Genomic DNA, 24,034 nt, shown 5'->3' with positions numbered 1-24,034 from the left:
ATTACCATTATTTTTGTTAGATTGTCAGTAATCTGTGGAACGCTTACATGTATTACATATTTTCTATTACTACAATTATTCTAAAGCCCTCACCCCCACATATATATAGAACCAATTCATTAGGAGTATGTGAAGACTCCATTATGGGATTGGTGGTCTGTTGTGATAAGATTCTGACAGACTATTTATTAAAAAAGGAGGCCCCCATGGGCAGATACAATGAACAGATAAGAAAAGTTTAGAGGCAGCTGTTGGATTACCACTTTTAGGACAATAAACCACATCTGAAAAACAGACTCAACTATTTCTGCAACATAGGATGCTACTTGAATGATTTTTGCGTGCAACTACACGTTGTTTTACTAGTCTTTAAAGCCACCTTCATCACAGCAAAAACAACACTTAAAATCCCCTTGGGTATTACAAGTGAGAAACTGTATAAACAGTGTTAAATTCTCGCAGTTTACTCTGATTGCTTATTTTCCAGCAGATTTAGAAGATTAGCCAGTCAGCAGCATCAGAGCCATGCTGTCTCTGCAAAGAGGAGTGGGAAAGAGGAGAGATGCAGCTACTGAGACCCAACCACTCTACAAAGCAGCGTATGCCTGCTGTTTCAGTACTCAGGCCAGTTTCCCCAAACACACACGGGCTACAAGAACAGCATCAAAATACAGATAATTTGTGGTTTAAGAAATCAGTCTTCACTTGCTTGAGTCTCTCTCTCTCAAAGTTGTTACCAAGTATCCTGCTGAGGACAGAATAGGATTGAATTACAGTACATACAACTAGTGTCCAGGTCTGGATGTTCCAGACAGGGAAAGTAGAAACTGTTCAAAGAGGAAAGGCGGGTGTGTGTGTGTGGGGGGGACATTTCAAACTTGGATTCTTTTGCACACAGAGACGCTGCCAGTTTTGACTGCAGAAAATCGTCCTGGAGAAATGTGAAACTCAAACCTATTGCTACTATTAGAGCTTATACTTTATGAAGATTAAAGTCAGATATTTCAATATGCTCCTCTCATGTTACCCTTTAGATTACCTCCAAGATTTGATAATAATATTTAATTCATGACTCATTGTTATCTAGCCATTATTAAAACTAACAGCCAGTGTTCATGAATGACTTTCCCTTATAATAAACTCAGTATTGGAGTTCTCTTTGTGCTGGGTTGTATTTCCCATATTTGTGGAATATGCAATATAGGAATGAGGAGGAAGAATTCTACTTGCTTGAAGTAGAAATCAACATCCACAAATCAAAGCAGAAGAAAACAGTTTCAAATATATGTGCTCAATTCTTCTCATGGCACAAATACCAGTTGCCCAAGAGAGTCCAAAAATGTTTGTGATACATTGGGCAATGCAAGAAAGTTGTTGGAGAACCTAGAACACTCAACACTAAACACACTGAATCAATTTTTTTTTAAAATCAACAACACCTACTTTTAGGTAAATGTGTTTAGGACTGCAGCATCAGTGTGCAAAAGCTCTAACAGCAGCAAAATATTTAAAAATAAAACAAAGCAATAACCACCTAATACTAAGCACAATGAACAATGATTTCCAAAACAGAGGTTTGTTATTTTGTATGTTTTTCAGTGTTGAGAGGGGCTAGGCCTGCTTCAGAGAGCTCTCTGGCTATATCTATTTATCAGTTTCCATCACGGATGGCCTTAGAACAAAAGCATTACTATTTTAATGGGATATGCATTTTCATTTTAATTCTATAATTACATGCTTTGACTGTTTAGCTTTTAAAACACAGCTGTTGTAAGTATGGGCCCTAGATAAGAAGGGAGAACAAAGCAGAACTTTTACTATGGAGGTTTAGGCTAGGTCAAAGACTTCTAAATAGTACAGCATATCTACCAGATATTTACAGTTTAACCATCAGGCCATCACTTGTTTGACATCAAGGACATACTAAAAAATTATTAAGAGAAGATATTCTCTTGTACCATCAGCAGTCACTAAGGACTGAGACTGAACAAAGGCTATGTGTGAGAGGCTTTTTCCTCAATAGGGTTCACGATAGTTGACTGTGCTTAAGAGTTCTCCCCCACCATAAACAGCAGTCAACTGAAATTAATTTATAATTCATAATTGTCATAATCTTGGTCCAACACCCACTAGTGCATGCTGAAATCTAGTTTTAAAATTGGATACTATCTTTCCATGAAAGGAGACACTGCATACTTAGTCATGTTTTCAGTGCCACAAAATGCAAGTATTCATCATGTAATTCTTCCATGATAAAAGAAAACCTACATACTTATCCATGGCCTTACAGCACACACTTTTAGAGAAAGTACAGCACCGAAAGCTAGAAACGAGAAATCTAGATTCTTGTTATACTAAGATTTAAACATTAGGGACTTTATAACTCAAGTACTTCAGTTTAAACGAAATATGAGGAAGAATATGGCTAGCACCAAGTCTCATCTTCTTCGACTCACCCAGCCAAGTAGATCTCATATAGATTCATAGGTAATTAAATACAACAAGCCATACAATATAGGGCTAAATACCATTTGGACCATAACCTTCACAGATGTCAGCAGGCATTATAACCAGTTTGTCTTCTTCACACCTTGATAGAACTATATTTGAGAAACTGGTGATCTGGATAATTCAGCAACCTAGAAGCGTTGCTGTAGCCTGCACTTTGATACATTTAAAAGGGATAGGGGAACAGTTTTCTGATACATACTGTATGGAAGGAGGCTTGATAGCTTTTATGGCACAGTGGCATTGGTTACATTATCCCACATACTACTACCTGGAAGTATTACTTTTTGCTTACATCCAGAGCTTTCTCAGAAAAGGCAAAACATTTAATATTGTACATATTCATTATAAATCATGACCAGGACATTCATATACACTGGGGTCAGTGCTGGTACCAGGTTTGAGGGGCCCTGTAACAAATTCCACCCTGGCTGGGCCCCAGCAATGAGCTTCCCAGGGAGCAAAGCGGCAGGGAGCAGCAGGGATGGGTAGCCTGAAACTCTGAAGACAAGCACAGGACGAAGCAGCTACTGCCATCATCTACATTCCCCTAGAATGCTCCTGGGCCCAATGTAGGGGCTTAAAGGCAATCTGGTGAAATGAAGATAGCAATGGCTAAAGCCACTTTGCACAGCACTTCACAGCATTACAAAAGAAAAATAAAAGAGGTCAGCATTAGTGACAGTTGGGCTTCTGGGATCTGGCATCTGCCCCACATGTGCTGACATGGGCCTACAGGGGTACTTTTACAAGATAATTCATAGACCCACACAATTATTCCTGCACAAGGGACATTTGAGTTTGCATTTCTTAAAGAGCAGCTCCTCACGCCTCATGGTAACCCTCTTTTTAAATTGAGGACTTTCAAAAGCAGGTCTTCTGCTCCTTGACATGTCTAATGCACATGCCTTTAGAGGGCTACCTCTAGTGCCTTGCATTTTTGTACCTAAATTGGAAGAGGAAGATGTTTTTGTTTCTGTTGAAATTATAAAGCCCTAGCAGTAGTTTCAAAGAACAAAATTTGCATTGCCTTGGATCGGGTTCCAGAAATGGAGTGCAAGAGCAATAGTAATGGCAACATACTATGCATTAGAAATGCTTACAAGAACCGTTTTGTTCAGGAATGTACCATAACAACAGAAAATAGGTTCAAGATGTTCCCAAGTAGCCTAAATCATATACAGATGTACATACATTACGTACCGTCAAAATGAATTAAGGCAAAAAACTAACACAAGAAAAGTTATGGTGAAAAACAAAGCATGCAGTAATATTTTATATACCTTGCAGTGGCACCTGTTGCTTTCCACGATAAGAAATCCGGAAGATCAAAGAAGTATTCTGCCTTTTCCCAGCATGACTCTCGCAAATTCTGGCATTTTTTAAAAGCACAAATATAAAAACACGTGGTTATAGTACACTGTAATTTTATAACAAAGTTAAATCATACACAATTATCCAAGACAAAAATCAGACACCCCCCACATGAAGTACTCAACATATGTTTAAGCCACTCATATACCAACAGACCTTCTGTTGCAGTATCTGGCCCTCATTCATGTCTTCTTTTCCAACATGTGGTGCTAACAAGAACAAACAACTGGTTTTCACAAACTGTATTTGCAACCACTGCAGGATAAATACAAAATATACAGGCTTAACTGCGTTTTTCCCCCCTAAAACATTATATCTCTGTATATGCTTGTGTGTTGTTGCCATCCGCTCTGTGATAGCCACCACAAATGAATGGTGGTCAGAAGGACAGTTTGTTTGTTTTTTAAGAGCCATAATCATCCAAACAATAAACAGGAAAATATATAAACTTAATACATGTCTAGAGGCCCTCAATCTTTTTTCTGTGATGTCTGGAAGAGGAAATACAGAGAATAATTAAGGTGTCATTTGGGACCTGTTGTGCAGAAAGAAAAGTCCTGGAGGACAACCAACCACTGCATTATCAAGTTAAAGCAACTTTGGGACACCTAACCATCTCCTGCAGGAGTGGGGAATCTCAGATTCAGGGGCCAGATGCAGTCCTCAAGGTTTCTCCATGTGGCCCTCAGAACTCTCCCCAGGCCACACTCCCTCTCCCCAAGTTATACACCTCACTGGCCCTGCTCCACACATGGAGTATTTTCCTTGGAAGGCATCCTTGAACTCCGATGCCACACCGCTTGCTTTTGGGGATAGATGCTAGAAAGGGGTGTCTGAGAGTATGCCAAAAGTGGCCTACTGTACAAAGGTAACATTTACATTCATTGCTCAGCCCCCTTTTGCCTCTGGACTCACTCACTGCTGTCATTTGGCCCTCAGAAGTTTGTCAAAAAGGAAATGAGACCCTCAGTCTGAAAACGGTTCCCCACCCATGATCTACTGGATAAAGAGGTTGGCTGAAGATTCCCCACATTCCTTACAAAAGCAACTGCATTTTCAATATGAGAAACTATTGTTCTTTGAATCTGGCTATTCTTTGAATTTGGACATTTGACATTTTCACTTCATATATTTTTCTTGGCTTTGTAATGTAAGCTTTTACTTTTTAAAAAAAAACGGAAGTCATTCTGCTTTATTTTGTAAAAGCATCACAGCATCCCCAGTGTGTAACAGCAGTGATAGTATATATTTCGTATATAACTATAATTCTTTCAAGAGCTGAAGTGATAGTAAGGGATTTTTGGAATCAGAGCATACAAAGAAACAAAGTCGGGCAACTTTAGGAACACAGAGCTTGGGCTGAGAGATGGGATAGACAAAAAAATCTAGGTAAGAGTTGTTGAATATCCTTTGGGCAGCTATCTCCAGTTTCCTTTGATGAAAAGCCAGGGCCAAGGAGACCAGAGCACCCAAATCAGTCGTGGTTGTGCTTAACAGAGCAAGTAGGACAGGAGAGAATAGCAATTCTTGAAAACAATATGTTTTTCTTATGATTTAGGGTCAAAAGGAACAGACTATTGGTGAATATTAATCATATAACCGTAAACAAACCCAGCTATTCAGTAGAGAGAAAAATAAGAAGTCACGAGATATTATTTTCAATACTGCACATCTCCACAAGCCACAAAAATATGACCCTTAAAGAGAATCTAAATGATTCATTGTTGTCATGAAAGTGATTTGTCACCACTGACTAGTGCAGACAAAGTACATCAGGCTCTGCAATACACTTCCATGCTAGAACAATAGCCTCCATGTATTCAGTGCTAATTATAATTCACTCTTCCATTTGTGCTACTCCCACACAGTTAACAAGTATACTGAAATCCCGTGGGAAGGACCTAAAAAAAGTATTGTATGCAGCAATTCATATCATGCCACTCACCCTTCATAGCCCCGGGGGGGGAATACTTAGCCACTCCACCCCACCACCACCAGGGGCCTCTGGGCTTCCTTCTCCCCATCTTCCCTTGCTTCGCCAGATTCCGCACATTTCACTGCTCTTACTAATGCAGTGGTGAACCTCAAAGTCACTAAACAGCTGAAAATGCTATCACAGCAGGTCACCATAATATAGTCTCTGATCAACTGTTAGCTACACTTTGAGCTGGCTTCTTAGAAGTAAGAAGCTGGCACTACAAGTCAATCTTTGATATTTTCCAAGAAGCCCCACTAAGCACCAAGAAATCCCAATAGCAGGTACTAGGATAGATGTGTTATTCTGAAGACTAGCCATCAGGAAGTTTTTCAGCTTCTACCTTGGAAGTAGGCACGTTTGCTGATCTGGAGGTGTGGATGGGAGAGAAATTTGGTTTAGTTCTCATTTAAAGCAGAACCTATTAACAGAGAACTGAAACACAGCCAGTCTTCGAAATCTGCACTTACCTGAATTTTGCAATGCAATTCTTCAACCAATGTTTATAAAAATGCATATTTGGGGGCACGTGTGCATAAAATGAATATATATGTGAAACTAACATAGAAAAATGTATTAAATTAGGAGGAATTGCTTGCAAAAAAGTGTACATTAGTCAAAACTGCATACAAAAATGTGTTTATTAAAAATCCTGAATAATTTTCATGAAGTTTTTTTTTAATTGCAAATTCCTGCAGAAACATGTAGGATTGATTTTAAGACTGGAAAAATTAGAAACTGAGAACTTTCCATCCTATCTAGAGGCCACATGACTAATTTAAATGTTGGACTGTGGATCACAAGGACAGCCATACATAAACAAGCCTGCCCTCAGAGCATTCTTATGTACATAAATGGCAGTGATGAAATGTACTCATTCCTGAAATCAGTTTAATTCTGTGTGGCCACTACCCTTCACATGCACCTGTTTCAAATATTACTATATTTTCAAATATTGCCATGGTATAACCATTGGTGGAACCATAGGTATTTGCATTAGCCACTTACATACAGACTTTCATATACACATGCAAATAGAACTCTTAGAAAAAACAATCAGTGGATGGGACTAAGACACAGGTTGCCACTAAATGTCATACATAATGTAAAAAGGTCTTAAGCAGGGATGGAGAACCTGCAGCCCTCCAGATGCTGTTGAACTACAAGCACAGCCAGCACAGCCAATGGTCAGGAATGATGGGAGTTGGTTATGAAAGAAGACTAAGAGGCTACCTAAGTGGAGACAGAACAGAAGAAAAGTCTTCACTCTTTCTCCAGGAGAGCACAGGAATTAGGGTAAGTTTTCTATCTGGATCTGGATCTGGATCTGAATAGTAATTACTTTTCTTCTTGGAAAAGCACTTAACAGCAGATCTACCAGCTTGGGACCACTCTTAGCAGTTTATGGCTGGGCTTCCATAGTCAAGGTCTTTGCACCATCATGCTTTGGGGAATGAGATTGAAAGCATGCGACACAACACACACAGAGAGACTGCAGCCAAAAGAGACCTTAGCAAAGTTTCAAGGGATCACATGGAAATGTGTAGAAATCCTGAGGTTCCATAACCACAGCAAGTAGATACAAACCCTAGCATTCTCCTTCTCCCGTTGGTTCCTGGTGAGCATGAAGAAAACTTCACAGCCAATATGATACAGTAGCTATTTCACAATTGGCAGTGTTCATTTGGACCTTGACTTGACAGTATTTTCTACTTTTAATCTAGCAGCATGGGGGCATAGATGAGTAATCCATTTACCAGATGTTAGGCATATCTGAGGGTTGTCACTAAGGGTGGATGAAAATGGTTCAGTTGTTCTATACTATGTAATGTTTATTCTCAAATATTTAGGTTTGGCTATGTTTTTTTAGCATTTATGTACTCAAAATACTATTGTTCCAAAATGTCTTCTGTACATTTTCTTAAATTGGTTTTGTCTTGGCTTAAAGTCTTGTGTTACATTAATTGATTAATTAAAGTTCTTTTTGCACTGAATTATTATTTTTTCAATTTCTGGCATTGCCTTTTTCCTATGTCTCTTACTTTCCAGATTCAGTTCTCTGCAATTAGGGAAGATTTATGGTACTTAAGTCATGCCTGCAAGATGCTTTTCTTATTTCATAAACCTGCAAGAAACAGAATAAAAACTGAGAAAATCCCCAGATTCCTATTACTCCTAAACATTTGATACCAAACATTTGATACTCTTCTAGGAATCTGAAATGTTTTTCTAGCCCCAAAAAGGAGTCTCAGTTTTCCCAATTAACATCCCAATCTTCAAGGACGTAGGCCTCTGTTTATTTCAGAGGATCTGATGTCTGGTAAGTTTGCTTAAAATAGTGATGAACTGGCCATTCTCCTGGTACCTTGCTAGTATGAAAATGCCACAAGCAAGCAAACGAATATTGCCTTTCCCAGCCTTGTTCCTAACAGTCTCTTCTGCTAAGGTAGAGGAGCAGCGGAGGGGGGGGGGTTATGGGCATCCACCTTCCAAATAGATGGGCATGGACTCTGACAGGTCCCACCCCCTTCACTTGCACCAGCGGCTGCAGCAGCTAGAGATAGTAGCAGCCCTGTAGGGTGGCGGCAAAGAGATGGAGGTAGTGGCAGCAACGGCAGCCTGGCTGTGGACCGGGCTATGGAATGAGTGCTTTTGGTTTCCAGCTAGCGTGACCTGGGCCGATTTGGAGCGGGAGGATCCCAATGGCGAGGCCGGATACCCCTGTGCCAGCCACGTTCTAGCCACTTTCCCTATGGCCGCCAGCATCTTTGTCCTAAGGCAGCTCTTCGAGAGATTTATTGCCAAACCATGTGCTGTACACCTTGACATTCAAAACACTGGTCTTTTGCAGAGCCCAACACAATGCAATTCTAGAAAAGGTGTTCATATCTATCACTAAGTATCCAGATGCAAGAAGGTTAAAGGGCTTGTCAAAACAACTAGATTGAGATGTCTGAAAAATCCAGCACTGGTTTTGTCATCGAAGGAACCAAGATAAACCAAACAGTACTGCAAAATTCTGTGACAGCATTGTCTGAGCATCTTTGCCTTCCTGCCTGCTACTTCTGTGACTGCTGCCTCTCTTCCCGAGTGACTTCTTCCCCATGCTATTTGCCTTACGTGGAGGCTTTTATTTTATTTTAGTATATACATGGACTCAGATTTCTTTGGTTGTCACCCTGGTTTTGGGATACATGACAATGCTGGTACAACTACCCTTTTCAGCCCATAACGTCCAGCCTTTGCTATTATTATATAATGGAACTAGGCTTCTAATGGTCTCTTATGTTTTCACGGTTTTTAGATAATAAACAATGATACTTCAAACAATGATGCCAATTGGATTACTGGCAGGTGGGCAGAAGAGGAGTAAGAACGGACAGGGAGGCCTCAAAAAATACAGAATTCTCTTCAAATGTCTAGATATATCAAGCTCCACATTCCCAAGAAATCTTTAATCAAGCTGCCCCTTTGCCCCTTAATCTTCCAGCAATTCTGAAGACAGGCACAACGCAGACAGTTTTGCTCAGAAGGGATCGAGTTGATTACTAGTGCAAAAGCTACTTCCAGTTTTACATTTTAAAGAGATTAAGCCGTTTTGCATTTAATGGCATCCCATGTTGGCTGAAGTGTGTATATGTGAGTGTGTAAAAAAGAGAACGGGGGCTGTTTTTTATTTTATTTTAAGATCAGCTCAAGCTTTGAGAAAAAGTATGTTGGCAGGAACTCTGGAGGTTCTGATCTCCAATATGTTCTGTCGCTTCTTAACTGCAGTTCAGGGTTTTTTTTGACACTGGCCTAGTCCAAGTTGAGATAGCTTCTGGCAGCAAAGACGAAAGTTGTGTCCTGAGGAGTCTGGGCTGTGCCACAGCTAGACATAGCAACCTGGTGATGATGGTAGTGGTAGAGACAGGTAGATTGATGGGTTTGCTTATTTGCCTTTGGGATGCCATTTGCTAATAAAGTTTTACATCTGCTTATTTGGTGTGTGGGTGAGGAGACAAGGCTGGCATTCATTGCCTTTGTTCTTTTTAGAGTGGAGTAGCATCTCCAAAGTCTTCATTGTGACTTCCTAAAATCACCTGTTTTCCCTATATATTCTGTGGATTTGGAGTTACGTAGAAATCACAGAAAGAGGTGGATAGATTTGTGTGCTAGGACAATAGATATGGATGATCTGGTTCTGTTGTTACTTTTCCATGGATGGTTGTATTTTCAGGAGAAGCAAGAGTGTTGCACCTGCTTTGAGTTTTGTGATGAGATACCACTAGGATAGAGAGGTTGTCACACAAGAACTCTGGGTCCCTTCCCCCTGCTCCCTTTTACTCCAATGGTACTTCAGGGCAGATGGAAGACAGCAAAATGCTGTCATGAGCAGGATTTTGAAAATGCCCTGAGTTATTATCATTTTATACTATTGTTTACTCTGTGATTTTTAAAAAATTGCTTGAATAATTGAATTGCGTTTCCCTTTCTTGTCCTGCCACTATCTCAGCTCTTGTTTCAACCTTTAAAGTAGAACAAGCCATCAGAACAGGCTATTGCTTCCTACATAGGAACTTATCCAAGCAATGAGGATAGCCGACCTCACTTTCTCCTCTTCATTTTTCACTACTGCCACTGTGCCAGCCCAGTGTGAAGGACCACCAGGGACTGCCCCCCTGCCCCCTTGGCTTCGGCCCTATGTGGATTCAGAATCAGGTCCCTGGTCAACTGAACTGGCTGAGGGAAAAGGCTGGGAGACAAGCCAAAGGAGGAACCGCTGGGGGAAACTCAGCTGTTGGTAGGGAGCCTTCAGAAGCCTATATAAGCTGGGGGAAGTCTTCAGCCTGAGAGGTAGCAGGTCTGCCAGAGACCTTGAGGGGCTGGAAGGCTACAGGATGAGGGGTGAGTCCTCAGCCTAGCCCCCCCCAAGGATGGGGGAAGGACCCTCACTGGGGAAGTAGAGAGTGATGTAACTGCCTGTCCCCAGTAAAGCATAAGCAGCAAGGTTGCTCAGGGAGTTGTGATTTTTTTCTCATGGTAAGAGGGAGACTCTGGCCATGGACACTAGGCCTTTTGATGTTCCCTTACCCATGGATGCCCAACACTTGCAAAACCAGCTTTGAAATGTTGTCTGGGTTCTTATATACTTAGTTGGAAGAGCATTCCATTAAAAGCAGTTGGACTTCGAAGTAAATTCATTTAGGATTGCATGTGTCTAGTTCAAACAATCTTTTTTCTATTACAAAACCAAAACACTGGATAGATCAGCATAGGAATAGCATCAGAAAAGCTGGATGGAGGAACCCTTAATCTCTACCAATCAGCATGCAAAATTTCAGCCTAGGATGGATCTGAACATCAAATTCAAATTTCTAGAAGGAAGCAAAATCAAAATATAATCAAACCAAAACTGTCTTGGCAGAGATTGTGGGTGGAGGAGGGAAGAAGGGAGAACAACTGAAAGTGGCATTGACACCAATCACTTCTGCAAGGGACAAGGGCTGCTAAATAATTCAGATTTTTGGGGGGAATATATTTAGAAAATTTATACTGCAGTTTATAGCCCGGAAAAGTTCTCAAGGCTTACAAAAGATTATCACAATAAATACTGCATTCGAATCTGGCATCAGGCACAAAAAAAACATGATGTCCCTGTGATGCCAGGATTATCCAACCTACATTTTCTACTCTCATCCTTGATGTTTCTCTTTGGCCTCTGCCTACCAGGCAGCAGAGCTCCCCAATAACCTCCAAGGCAAGAAAGTGTGCTTGAGCTGCTATACCTGGCAATTGTTTCATGTTAAGTCCACTTCTGATGCCTCAGAAGATTTTTTGGAGGGGGGGGAAGAACCACACATTCAGCTCTTCTCGCTCTCTCAACTATCTGAAGAATGTTTTTGATAGAAGGAATTCATAGAATCTATGTTTCGCGGGTCAAAGGTGACAAGAGGGAACAAAGAGGCACAAAAAAAGCTGCCTGTAAATGGAGAAGTGGGACACCATAAATATGCCAGACTCCTCAAACAAGAAAATGAGAGAAAGAGAACTCGGGTGATTACAAAGTCGCTGCCATTTGGTTATTAATTGCCAAGGTATTAGGCTCTGGCCTCTTGCCCTATGAAATAAAGCATATGTAAGGGAAGATCACAGTCCTCCCATCTAACAAATGAAGTGTGAATGAATTAGGTTAGATCAATACAGAAACACATCTAATCTAATTACTGAAACATACACCACAACCCAAGAACACCTCCCCCCAGACTGCCCCCTGCCCCCAATGCATCTCCAGCATGTTACAGCTAAACAGAGAAAGGACATTTTAGAGATAACTGGTGAGCATCATCATAATTGCAGAAAGAAAGAATAACATACACTTTCTGGCATAATACGGCTTTTCAGCTGGGACATAAAACAATAATGAGTAATGAGCAGCGAATCAGTTTTAAACAACACAGCAAGCTCTTCATAGATGATATTGCAAACAGGAAAGGAGACTGAATGAGTATCAACAACATGACTTAGGATATACCATCCAGCATTGCCTTCATGACACAGAAGTCACTGAAGTGCTGATTCATGACGGAAGAAAGTAACCATCAGAAGCTCTGGGTCAGATGAGAACAGAGAGAGAGAGAGAGAGACAGAGAGAGAGAGAGAGAGACAGAGAGAGAGAGAGAGAGACAGAGACAGAGAGAGACAGAGACAGAGACAGAGAGTGTCAATGGCACAAGAGGAACAACGTTGCCAGACTCATCCCATACAACTTTCCTCGGAGAAGCACTGTAGATCAGTGGTAGAGCATAAGCTTTGCGTGCAGGAAAGTCCCAGGTTCAATTGCTGGCATATCAAATAGAATTGGGAATGTTCCCTGTCTGAAATTCTGGAGAGCTGCTGCAAGTCAGTATAGATTCAATAATAGGCAAAAAACCTTGCAGTTTAAGAATGTACCTATAGCCAAGAGATATTTCTATCCAACTTTAAAAAGCAGGGAAATTGGGCAGCTCTAGTGAATGCACCAGGGCAGCAGGAGACCTGACCTCCTCTCTGAGATATTGGACTGCCCTACAAATTTGTCAAAATGTAAACACAATTTGGGTTGGTCTTTCACAGTCCAATCCACTTCCTGTGTAGCTTGGAAGAATTTGGTATGTGCCTCTGAGCATGTACAATGCTCAGCATCTACAATGATGCTTAGGATAGGTGAAACTGACCTGGGGGAGGTGCAGGGAGGGGAGGAGGAGGGCAGGAAGGGGGACGGGAGGATATTGGATGGGTAGGTGCGCACTGGGCAGAGGGGAAGCCCTTTTCCTTTCCAAAAGGAAAACGTTGTGAACAATATCATTCTTTTTCAGGGTCTTCCCACCTTTTTATTCTACAGCAGGCACAGGTAGCCTCCCACCCAAATTTAAACCAAGGCTATCTCTGGCCACATCCATACCAGATCTTTATTTCACTTAGACAGTCATGGCTTCTCCCAAAGAATCTTGGGAACTGTAGTTAGTGAAGGGTGCTGAGAGTTGCTAGGAGAGGCCCAGTTCCCCTCACAGAGCTTTAATGAGAGCGGCTGACTGTTAAACCACTCTGGCCACTGGAGCTCTGTCAGGGGAATAGGAGTCTCCTCTCAGCACCCTTCACAAACTACACTTCCCAGGATTCTTTGGGGAAAGCCGTGACTATCTAAAGTGAAATAAAGGTCTGGTGTGGGTGTGGCTCCCTGACTAGGCAAGCCAAGCAGCTGTGAATCTGGCTTTTAGAACACTGACAGTTGGTTCTTACTGAGCATGCCCAACATTATCATTTGGTTCAATGCAAAATTTCTTAAAATTAATTAAAAATCAGTCAGGCATTTTTTTTAACCGCAGAAGATGAAGGTAAGAGTATGGGGCAGAGCAGTAATAGGATTACAGGTACTCTGTGAACATGGCTGACATTTAATGAATTTCAACAGATTATGAGAACTCTGACAGAAAATAGTCCAAAAGGGGTCTGGTTTTTTTCTCTCCCTTTTTACACTTTGAACTCTGGATTCTCTCTGACTGTTTTGTGTATCACCATGAAAATTTAGAGGGTTGTTAAGCAAGTGTTTCTGAGTTCAGGACTATATGTTTTGTGAGGTTTGGTTTGGAAATGAGCTTATGGGAGGCATCAGAATGGCATAGAGGGTTATTTTCGATTAACATTGCAGAATGCAAAAAATCCATGCTGACTATAGTATACAGCCACTCTCGTGGTTGTATAATAATACTGAGCTAGATGGCCCAATGGTCTGACGTGGCATAAGGCAGCTTCCTATGTACCAGTCAAGGCCTTTGGACATTTTACTTGCATCGCTTCTTTGGAGCAGTGGTAGAATATAAATGTAACAGATAGTGACAATCTGTGGGAGGTGTTAGGCTGATCCAATGTTACACAGTGAACATCATGGCTGAGTGGTGATTTGAACCCAGTTTTTGTCCAGCACTCTAAGCCATGAAAGGTAAGAGATTCTAATTAGAACATATGCCCAGATCTAAGTGTATTTCACATATCTTACTATATATTTTTGTAAGCAGTCATAGGCAGCATGACGCTGACAGGCTATGAGAGCAAAGAGAGGCAAACCTTGGCTGCGATAGCAATGATAAGGAGGAGGCAGCAATGATGACAAGAGGGGCAGCAGGTGGCCCTAGTGGGTAGGGCCTAGTCAGGGCCTAGTGAGCAAGTGAGTCAGCAGGAGCAGAAGAGCAGCAGCAAGGCCATAAGATGTGGGAAGTGGAGGAGATGGAGGTTTGGAGACCCTTGGAGGGGGAGGGGGAGGTTTGGAGACCAGTTTGCACATGGGAGGGCTCTGGCGACGCAAATGTGGGGGGGTTAAGCTGGGGCTGGTGAGGGGTGGGAGGATGGCTAGGGGCACCTGGCAGACAGTGGGGGAGTGGTAGGGGCAGTTTGGCAGAGGGGATGGAAAGATGGCTAGGGGGGGCCTGGCAGGGGGGGTGGGAGGAATCCTTGGGGATGCTGTAGGATGGGTGTAGACAGGTGAGCAAAGCAAGCAAGGGCAGCAGTCCCAGACTACAGACTATAACATGGCACTGTATCAAGAATCCTAAAGGGGCGTTTCAAATGTGACTAATATCTCACACAGCAAACTATTCTAGCTAGGCTAAAGCATTTAAACTCAAAATTGCACACACATTGAGTACCGACTGTGGCTTCACAACATGCATATGCAGCAAAGAAATGGACATGTACTGTCCATATTATGTATTTTTTATAATTATCATTCATTGAATTTATATGCCTCCCTTTCTCCTGGAGTCCAAAACAGGATGGTACTGGGCTACACAGATTATAATGATTATGATTATTTATTAGACTAGTTAGTCACTTGTTACCCAAAGATCTCCAAGCAACTTATCACATATTTAAAAACATAAGCATAGATACATTATGCCATTTTTTTAAAAAAAACATACAAAATACTTTCCATTCATTAAAATATTTATGCATATAATACACACACACACACCTCAATCCCCTATAACGGTGACAGGAACCTTGGGCAGCACACAGATACAAACAACATCATCTCAGTCTATCAAAAGCCTGGATAAAAGGTTTTTACTTGGCACAAAAAGATGTCAGGAAAGACACCAGCCAGACCTCGCTTGGGAAAGCTGTCCACAGATGGGGAGCCATAACTGAAAAGGGCCCTCTTCCCTTGTCACCACCCTGCCTCAGATAAGGAATCTGGAGAAGGGACTCAGAAGAACTAGGGGTCTGGGTAGGTTCATATTAAGGTTCAGGACAAAGCTGGGTGGCAAGGCAGACATAATTTCTCAAAAATGGAGAGCAGCTTCTTTATCCAAGAATCCTAGGTGCATAACTTGTTATCTGTAGCACCTGGGAGGGACTTATTCAGCCTGCAACCTTTATTTTGGAACCAAATCTACAAGGTGACCTCATGGCTACAACATTAGCTAATTTTTATACTTTTTTTTTTAAAAAAATTCTTGTCTCCCCTGTTTGTAGAACACCTTGCTTGATGGACAATTTTGGAGAACTCAAAGGCTGCCACACTTTTGTGACATGTTGGTTGGCCCCAATAAATGTATTGCTCAACTGTGGATGATAAAAAACAGGCCTGCCCAAAAACCTGATTGCAAAATCATTTAGAAACTTCAAAGAACAGTACATTGGCGATTTAAGGAGAGTCTCTCTCTTGTTTTATTTCCATCTTTCTTTGAAGACAGGTAATGTGAAGGGCAGGAAGAATGTAGAAAAACACTACATTATACAAAATGGTGCAAATAAAAATTAAAATAAAAAATATATATTAGAGGAAGGATCTATTCTGGAATGTTAGAAAGCATGTATTTAGATTTGGAAAACAAGATAATAAACTCTAAGGAAATCCATTATTAGATAAAATGCATCATAAAAGCAAGACACATGATACTATGCATCCATCCTATTCCCTAGAGTGAAAGAAGTCATCTTAATCTTCACCATATCTGAGTCATACACAAAGAAATGGAAAAGTACAGTTAGGTCATTATATCACTTTCTCCTTAACCTGGTTCCCCACTGCCAAAAAGCATAAGACATATGTGCTAAACTGTATTCTAATACAGCTTGTTATCATCCAGTTATTTAAGAGATGGAGGTTCATTTATTTCCATCTGCACTATTGCTCTTAAATACAGAGGAGTCTGTTTCCTATAGGTATTTTATTCTACAGCCAGAATGGTCCATTCCGGGGCTTTGTACACCGAATAAAATATGGCCAACATATGTAACAAGCATATTCTTATAATTGGGTTGCATGACTGGATGCATCATAGTATTAATTATCAAACTCTAAAATGCACTCAAAACATACAGGGATGCACTTATGTTGTTTACTATGAAGTGGCTGAAATAAGCAGATTACATGTAATAGCATTTGGCATGGGGGGAGGGTAATCACTCAGGATCAAGAACTATCGTCCAGATGCCAGAGAACTTTAGCACTGTACCATCAATAATGGAAACCAAATAAATCCCTCCTATCTGAAGGTTTCTTCATATAGATTTTGGAGCACGTAAACTTTTTAAAACCAACTTACTCCTAGGCCAAGAATTGACTCAACAGGCACTACTCCCTTTTCCCTCCACAACAGTGCTGTGCAGCAACCACAAGAAAACTGATACCACCCTATATGGCTTTTCTAGTAACATAGGATGAGGTAAGCTAATTTTTCTCAGCAACTCGGGGTTATAAGATGCCGAGCTAGCCGTGACAGAGTGTTTGTGATGCCACAGCAGGCAGCCGAGGTGAGGTGGACACTCAAGCACTGCAAGTGAATTTTAATTTAATACAGAATGGTTGCAAAGAAAACCACAGTATAGCAGAAAAGGTCAATCATATAAATGTCCCCGAAATCATAAGAACTTGCTGGGATGTTGAAAAGAAATAAACATGCTAAAATGACTAAAAAAAAATATTGTGAATATCCAAGTTATACAGATGGCTATCAGACCTTTGCTGAGAAGTTGCTCCTTAGATAGAAAGACTCACCTTAAAGAGTAATAATTGCATTGTAGCACAAGTTTTCATGGACTAGATTCCACTTCAACAGATAGATGAAGTGTGAGCCTCACGTGGCAGATGTATGTTTAATATTATTGCACATATACACAGGTATGGGGATGGGAGGATCTGTAAATGATAGGGACAAAGGACCATAAAATGCAAAAAGGGTAGCAGTAGTTCCATCACACAAAAAGGACCTACTCACTGAAGGAAATAGCAGCTGAGAAGGTAATTTGAGTCTTGGGGGCAGGAGGAGATTAGAGCTTGGAGACCAACAGCTAACATGACAAGAGAAGGGGGTAAAAGAGGGAGACACACACACACTAATCGTCCAAGAAATGTAGGATTGGGTGACATTTTACCCCCATGAAAGCTGGAGGCTAAAAGCAGAAATCACAGCCAGACACCATGCAGACAAGACACTGTGTAAACCTCTTTGCACATTCCTGCCTAACACATCTTGCTTTTAATACATGGGCTGTCCAAAAATGCTCTGCTCTTATGAAGTAGTAGAAATGTACTTTAGAAGATTTATTTTTATGCCCTCAGAAAGGTGACCTGAGTATGTCATTTCCAAAATGAGATTACAAGGAAGTCACAATTCTCTCACTTATTCCCATTTGTTCAAAAAGTCTTTTTTTTTGTAGTAGACTGAAGTGTTTACTTCATTTGCTTCCTCTTACCTTCAGAACTGTCACCATTTAAAATCAACATTGTGTAATGTAATAAATAATTACACTGAGATGTTAGTCTGGTGGGGTGTTTTAAAACAAAACTACAACTAAGTTTCTTCCCATGGAAATATGATAGTAAAACAAGAATACACTATAATTTTATCCACAGGAAGACATCAAGGCATAACTGAATATACTGTTGGTATATCAGAATACTTGGAAAGACAAAAAGGAAAACAAGACTTCCCATCTGGACACTCAAAAAAATCCACAGCTACAACTGACAATATCAAATCATATGAAGTAGGTATAGAGCTACTCCATAATGTTTTTAGGAGGTAGTCTAAAGATTTTCAGAACATACCATATCCTTGAATTTCAGAATTTTTGTTGTAGAATAACTATGATCCCTTGCATCTGTATGTAGATGTTTAAAAACAAAAACATTTGCTTGTATCCAATGTAGCCCTAAGTAACTTGTTCCGTTAGGATTTATGCTTGCACAATGGAATTTCTCTCCTTCCCCTGTGCATCTCCTAAATCTGTTCTGGAGTTCCCTCAACCCTCTGGAGCAGATTAGGGGAGGATACAGGAAGCACATCAGGGGAGAAAAGGGTGGATGTTATATTGTGCAAGGGTAAATCCTTGTGCTAATGGAAAGAATGCATTGGATACCGGCCTAAGAAACAAATCTCTCCAGTCATATGGAGGGGGGGGGGCGGGAATCAATCCTTCACATTAAAAACAGAAGGGATAACTAATGCATCTTAACTGATCTGGGATATGCAGTCTAATAATCAACACTTAATCAACTTCTAACATTTCCAGGGAAAAAAATGAAACAAAAAAAAATACTACCCTTAAAGGCTCAGACACTCTGCAAACACAATGGCCTTCAGCTCTTTCTGTCTACTTCAAAATGAACACTATTCCTTGCTTCTCCCCTGGAGAACTCCATCACCTCCTAAAGGCTCTAGTTTGGAGGATCTCGAACTACCCCACAATTCTGAGAAATAAGCATCCAACATACTTTACATACTAGAAGTGAGATATAAAAGTGTTCAATAAAAATCCTTATTAGACCAAAGCTAATCCATAGAATACAGCAGTATCGTAATCAAAGAACAGCCATGCAAACAAATTTCTCAATGTGTAGCCCTATGTTAGACAGAGAGCAGAAGCTACACTAGCCCACCCATTTTACTACCTACAGGTTGTTTTGCACTGACTGGCAGAAGTGACAGATCCTATTACCCAAGCATTGGGAGGAAGACTAATGTCACAGAACTTCCCATTAACTACTCCACATCCACAACATCAATCCTGGCAAGCCACAGAGATCTTACATTTTCACACCCACTTATTTCCTTATGTGGCCACATTTGTCTGCTTGGGGCTACTAGACTAAACATTTTTGTTGGCAAAATCCATTTGTTGATATTTCTAACTCCCATTTAAAGAGCCAGTATGAAACCCAACCTTTTCCTAAAACATAAATAATTAGGAGATCACTGAAGTATGGAATAGGAGTTTAAGTGAATATTCATATCTCATGACAAGGTCCACAAGCAATGCTAATTAACCCCCATTAACATGAATCTGTCATTATCAGCTTCTGCCAGTTAACTTCCTTGACCTTCTCTAGCCTCTACTTTGTTAACTCTATGATGAGAGTCAGGAAAAGAGACTCCAGCTGTTATATGCTGACAGGGGGTAATTTACATTTGGCTTTCATTAAGAGACAGAAAGCATCATTGAGACCAAACGTACAAGACAGACTGGTGAAGGTTATAAAAAATTCAAGTGGCACACATTTTTCCCTTTCATCTGACAGTTGGTATTAAGGAGCTATATATCAACCTCAGCCACATAAAATTTATACTGAAGAGAGGGCATTAGAATGCGGCTCTATGAAGAGATTCTTTTGTCTGCTCAAGGGTTACTTCATATATATGACACAGCTAAGGTGGTGATTTTGGAGGCATGGTGAAAACCTAGAGTACTTTACATAGTCACAGAAAACACATCACTCCCCCCCCCACCCTCCCCGGGCCTTAGACTAAATAATAAAAATACTTACACACGGTCATCACTACCAAATATTTGCAATCACACACCCTCATCTTCACCGATGATGAGGATATGTAGCTTAAGAGGTTCTTCAGTCAATCTTGTCTCACGGACTGATGGAATCCATCCAAACTCCAACCAAATGTCTATCTAACCTGTTTTTCACAACACCTTTCTTCTCTTGGGAACATAACACATGTTCTGAAACAAACAACTACTGTCAACTACCATCTCACTTACCTACAGATACAGTTGCTGCATGCTAAGAATTGCCATTATGAGTCAACCAAAGGCCTATCAAATCCAGTGCTCAGTGTCACAAGCACTGGGCAGTCAGATGTCCCTGCAGTAATCACAATTTGGGCATGATATAGAGGCAGCATTCCTCTGTTGTCCCCAGCATCTCATAATCAGATATATATCACCTTTGAAATTGGAAATTCCATTCGTATAACAGCAGGAGTCACTGATAGATCTCACCTGCTCATCACAATTTATTTAAGTGTTATGAATATTTCCTCATATTTGTCCTGAACCTATTGATTAAATTTCAGTGGATGACTCCAAGTCCTAGGTCCCATCTGAACTATACATTTAAAGCAGTATCATACAATTTTAGACAGTCACGGCTTGCCCTAAAGAATCCTGGGAATAGTAAATTGTGACAGGTGCTGAGATTTGTTAGGAGACCAATATTTTCCTCACATAGATACTGTTCTCAGAGTTTTTTAACAGTCAATCCCTCTTCCCAGGGAACTCTGGTGATATTGCTTTAAAGGTATAGTGCAGAGTCACTAGTGTTTTGACAGCAAGAGAGAAGATAATCTCCCTATTCACTCTCTTCCCATGCTTCCCAGTGATCTTACTGTGCCTTTGATGGTGTCTTCCCCCACTACCCATTTATTTTAAAAAAAATAACCTGCCCTTCATTGCCAAAGCAATGCCACGGCAGTACAATATAAGTTTGCAAAACAATTTAATAAAACGAATCATGTAGGAAAAAATAAAAACATACAACTAATAACCAACACAGATACAGCAACAACAATATCAGACACAGGCACAATAACCAATAAAAACCTGACTGGACAACTTGAGTCTTCAGATAGAATTGAAAATACTATGTTAAGAAATCCTAAATTCTTATGCTTTCCTTGTCTGAAAGATGCTCTTTCTGAGATGGAGTGAAGCCTAAAATAAAGGTGCACTATCAGTTCATGCCAACCTCTAGTAATGCTTTGGTATCCTCAAGAACATATGTTGCAAGAAGACTTCATGCCAGCTGGTTTGCATTTGTTATCCAACACCAGGGTGACAACCAACAGAGTGCTATTTTATTCCTCTTCCATCTACTGTAGAGACCTTACACATTTATGCCATGCTGGGCTCCTTCTAGGAGGAAGGGCAGGACAGAAGTAATAATAATAATGATGCCACAGCAAATGAGAAAGAAGAGATAGCAGCAGCACTCAGAGGAAAAGTTATGGAAGCAGATTTCCACCAAGCACTAGATCTCTCTCTTCCTACACACCTCTCAGGTCACTACAGCACCAGTACACTCAATTACTAGAAATGCTAGTTGCAACCTCCAAGGTGGGTAAAAATACACACAGAGCTGGATGAGGAGTTGGTTACATCACTCTCAAACATACTAGGTTAGAAAAGCTGGTGAACATTAACTACACTATGCCCTACAGCTACATTTGTGTTTGGATATAAAATTTTCTTCAGTTTGCAAATTATGCAGGCTTGATCTCATTTTCCTAAAGCCAAACATACAAGATGCCAGGCTCTCCAACCTAGAAAAAAGGTTTACACAAAACCCAGTGACTACAAAAGCGATCATGTCAGGAATCTTACTGCTCAGAAATAGCTAGTGTAAGAACAGAAAACCTCATAAAACTTTTCAAAGGGCTCACCATTTTAACTTTGTTGTTGTTTTTGTCAGCAGAACTCCATCCTGTCTCTATCAAGTCCAAAGCTTTTTAGTATGTTTCATAATCACTGAACACAGATTACAGGTTAGGAAAATCAAAGCTTCTTGACATATAGCCAAAATTCTGTGGCATTTTTAGACATACTCACTTCTTTCACCCACAGCAACTTGGGCGGCTGCATCTCAACAGACATTGCACCGCCAACAAAGCGCAAGACATTGTGCTGTGTCCCATTGATGCGTGCTACTTGATCAGCTGCACGATGGTCCATCCACATGATGATATTTCGGTTGTGTTGTCCTTATAAAACAAGGCCAACTTTAGAGTTATTTTTGTTGATGTTGATGTGTAATCCACCCACCCAAAATTATTTATTGAATTTATATCCTGACTTTCTTCCATAATGGAACACAACACAGATGTAAATGGAGTTCTGAAGTGGTCTCCCATCCAGGTACTGACCAGACCCAGAACTGCTTAGTTTTCCTATTAGACAGTCCTGGGACAGTCTTCTAATCCTTCAACATGGATAGGACCCTGTGGCCCTCCTGGTGTTATTGGACTCCATCTTCCTTCAGCGTCGGTCAGCATGGTCAATGGGGGATGTACCAGCAACTGGAGGGTCACACGTTTCCCATCCCTGCCTCATAGATATTTTCTCTCCTACCCCCTATTCTTATAGCCATTTCACTTGAAACCTCCAAATTCACCTCAGATGTTTCTTTTAGGTATCTCTGGTTTAATTCTTGCTCAATGAAGGAATCAAAAGACTAGTCTTGGTCATAAGCATTTCAAATAAAGCTATGCAGAAGATATTGTGGAGAAGGTTGTGGTACAAACCTCTATCTGTAGAATTTCATCTCTGCCTGATGAATTGTTAAATATATATTTTTAACTCATATTTCATTTTAACGCTGGAAATCTTGGGGTCCTATTAGAAGGTCTTACCTTCAGAGTTTACTGCCAAGGGTTGGAAATGGTTGTCCAAAACAACAAGGGAACAGGTAGCATCAAAGCCAAGTCCTCGAATGTGGGAAATATTTATCCCTTGGATAACCTTCTGTGAAAAACAAGTCAGATATATACTCAGAATTGCTCACAGGGAAAACACCACAAAACATGAATATTGGCTTACAAAGTAGCTATCGGGTTAGCTATAAAATGGCAGAATTTTTAGCAATATTGTTAATTTAACCCTTAACTACCTGAAATGTAGATGTGAACACAAAAGCTTTTCAAAACAGTGTAAAACGTAAAAAGCTGCCTTACATCAACTCAGACCATTGGTCTATCTTTCCCAGTATTATCTGCTCTGACTGACAGCAGCTTTCTAAAGTCTGAGGAAGATAACTTTCCTAGCAAAACCAGAAATGTTATTGTAGTTCTGAAAAAAATGGGGGTGGCTCAAGGTGTCTTAAAAATCATTTGAACTGAGAATGCTGTTTGGGCCCTTCAGACCTGTGTCTAATTAAGATGGCATATTATTAAGCGACTGCAAGAATAGGGTTCTGGATAGGAAAAGCAAGTGCAACAGTGTGGGAAACCTGGAGCTGAGTTTTTAACCTCTTCACCATGCACTTTCAGTCAGTTATCAAGCAAATAAATTCTGAGATATTGCTTAACTCCCTCCAATACTGAAAAAACAATACTTTTATGGCTACTGCTGGGAGATGCCTTGTTTTATTTTCTGATAAAAAGAGCCATCTGTCTGTCAGTAACAGAGAGCACAACAGAATGGTTTAAATGTGGGTGACCATAAAGTACTTCTTGTTAGAAAATCAGAATCACTTGGCACTACAATGAAAGAAGGTATTTCAAGATCTCATTAAAGAGTATACTCTATCCCAATCTGATAAGAATTGACACATTTTAGACTACAATCCCATACACACTTACCTGGCAGCCAAGCTCAGTAGAGCTTGAACTTAATGGAGCTTCCTTCCACATAGATATACATAGG

The 24,034-nt window shown here is 40.5% G+C and overlaps 1 protein-coding gene and 1 pseudogene across 11 annotated transcripts in view; one reads left to right on the top strand and one right to left on the bottom strand.

The window, feature by feature from the left end:
• Window positions 1–24,034, bottom strand: part of FGGY (FGGY carbohydrate kinase domain containing) — a 274,220-nt gene that overhangs the window by 230,308 nt on the left and 19,878 nt on the right. For 9 of the 11 annotated variants that reach the window (XM_061633210.1, XM_061633206.1, XM_061633207.1 and 6 more), the window contains 3 exons: window positions 23,023–23,134; window positions 22,223–22,374; window positions 3,792–3,880 (listed from right to left, as the gene is read on the bottom strand). In XM_061633210.1, the coding sequence (XP_061489194.1) occupies window positions 3,792–3,880; window positions 22,223–22,351 (218 nt within the window). In that variant the 5' untranslated portion in view covers window positions 22,352–22,374; window positions 23,023–23,134. Of the gene's footprint in view, window positions 1–3,791; window positions 3,881–22,222; window positions 22,375–23,022; window positions 23,135–24,034 lie in introns of those variants that run through there. The other 2 variants (XM_061633212.1, XM_061633213.1) reach the window with 2 other exon arrangements.
• LOC133386737 (ceramide synthase 5-like) lies at window positions 8,451–9,175 on the top strand (annotated as a pseudogene).

Source organism: Rhineura floridana, chromosome 6, assembly GCF_030035675.1.
Source record: "Rhineura floridana isolate rRhiFlo1 chromosome 6, rRhiFlo1.hap2, whole genome shotgun sequence".
Taxonomy (NCBI): Eukaryota; Metazoa; Chordata; class Lepidosauria; order Squamata; family Rhineuridae; genus Rhineura; species Rhineura floridana.
Note: the sequence above shows the minus strand (reverse complement) of the source record. Positions and strands in the feature narration are given on the sequence as shown.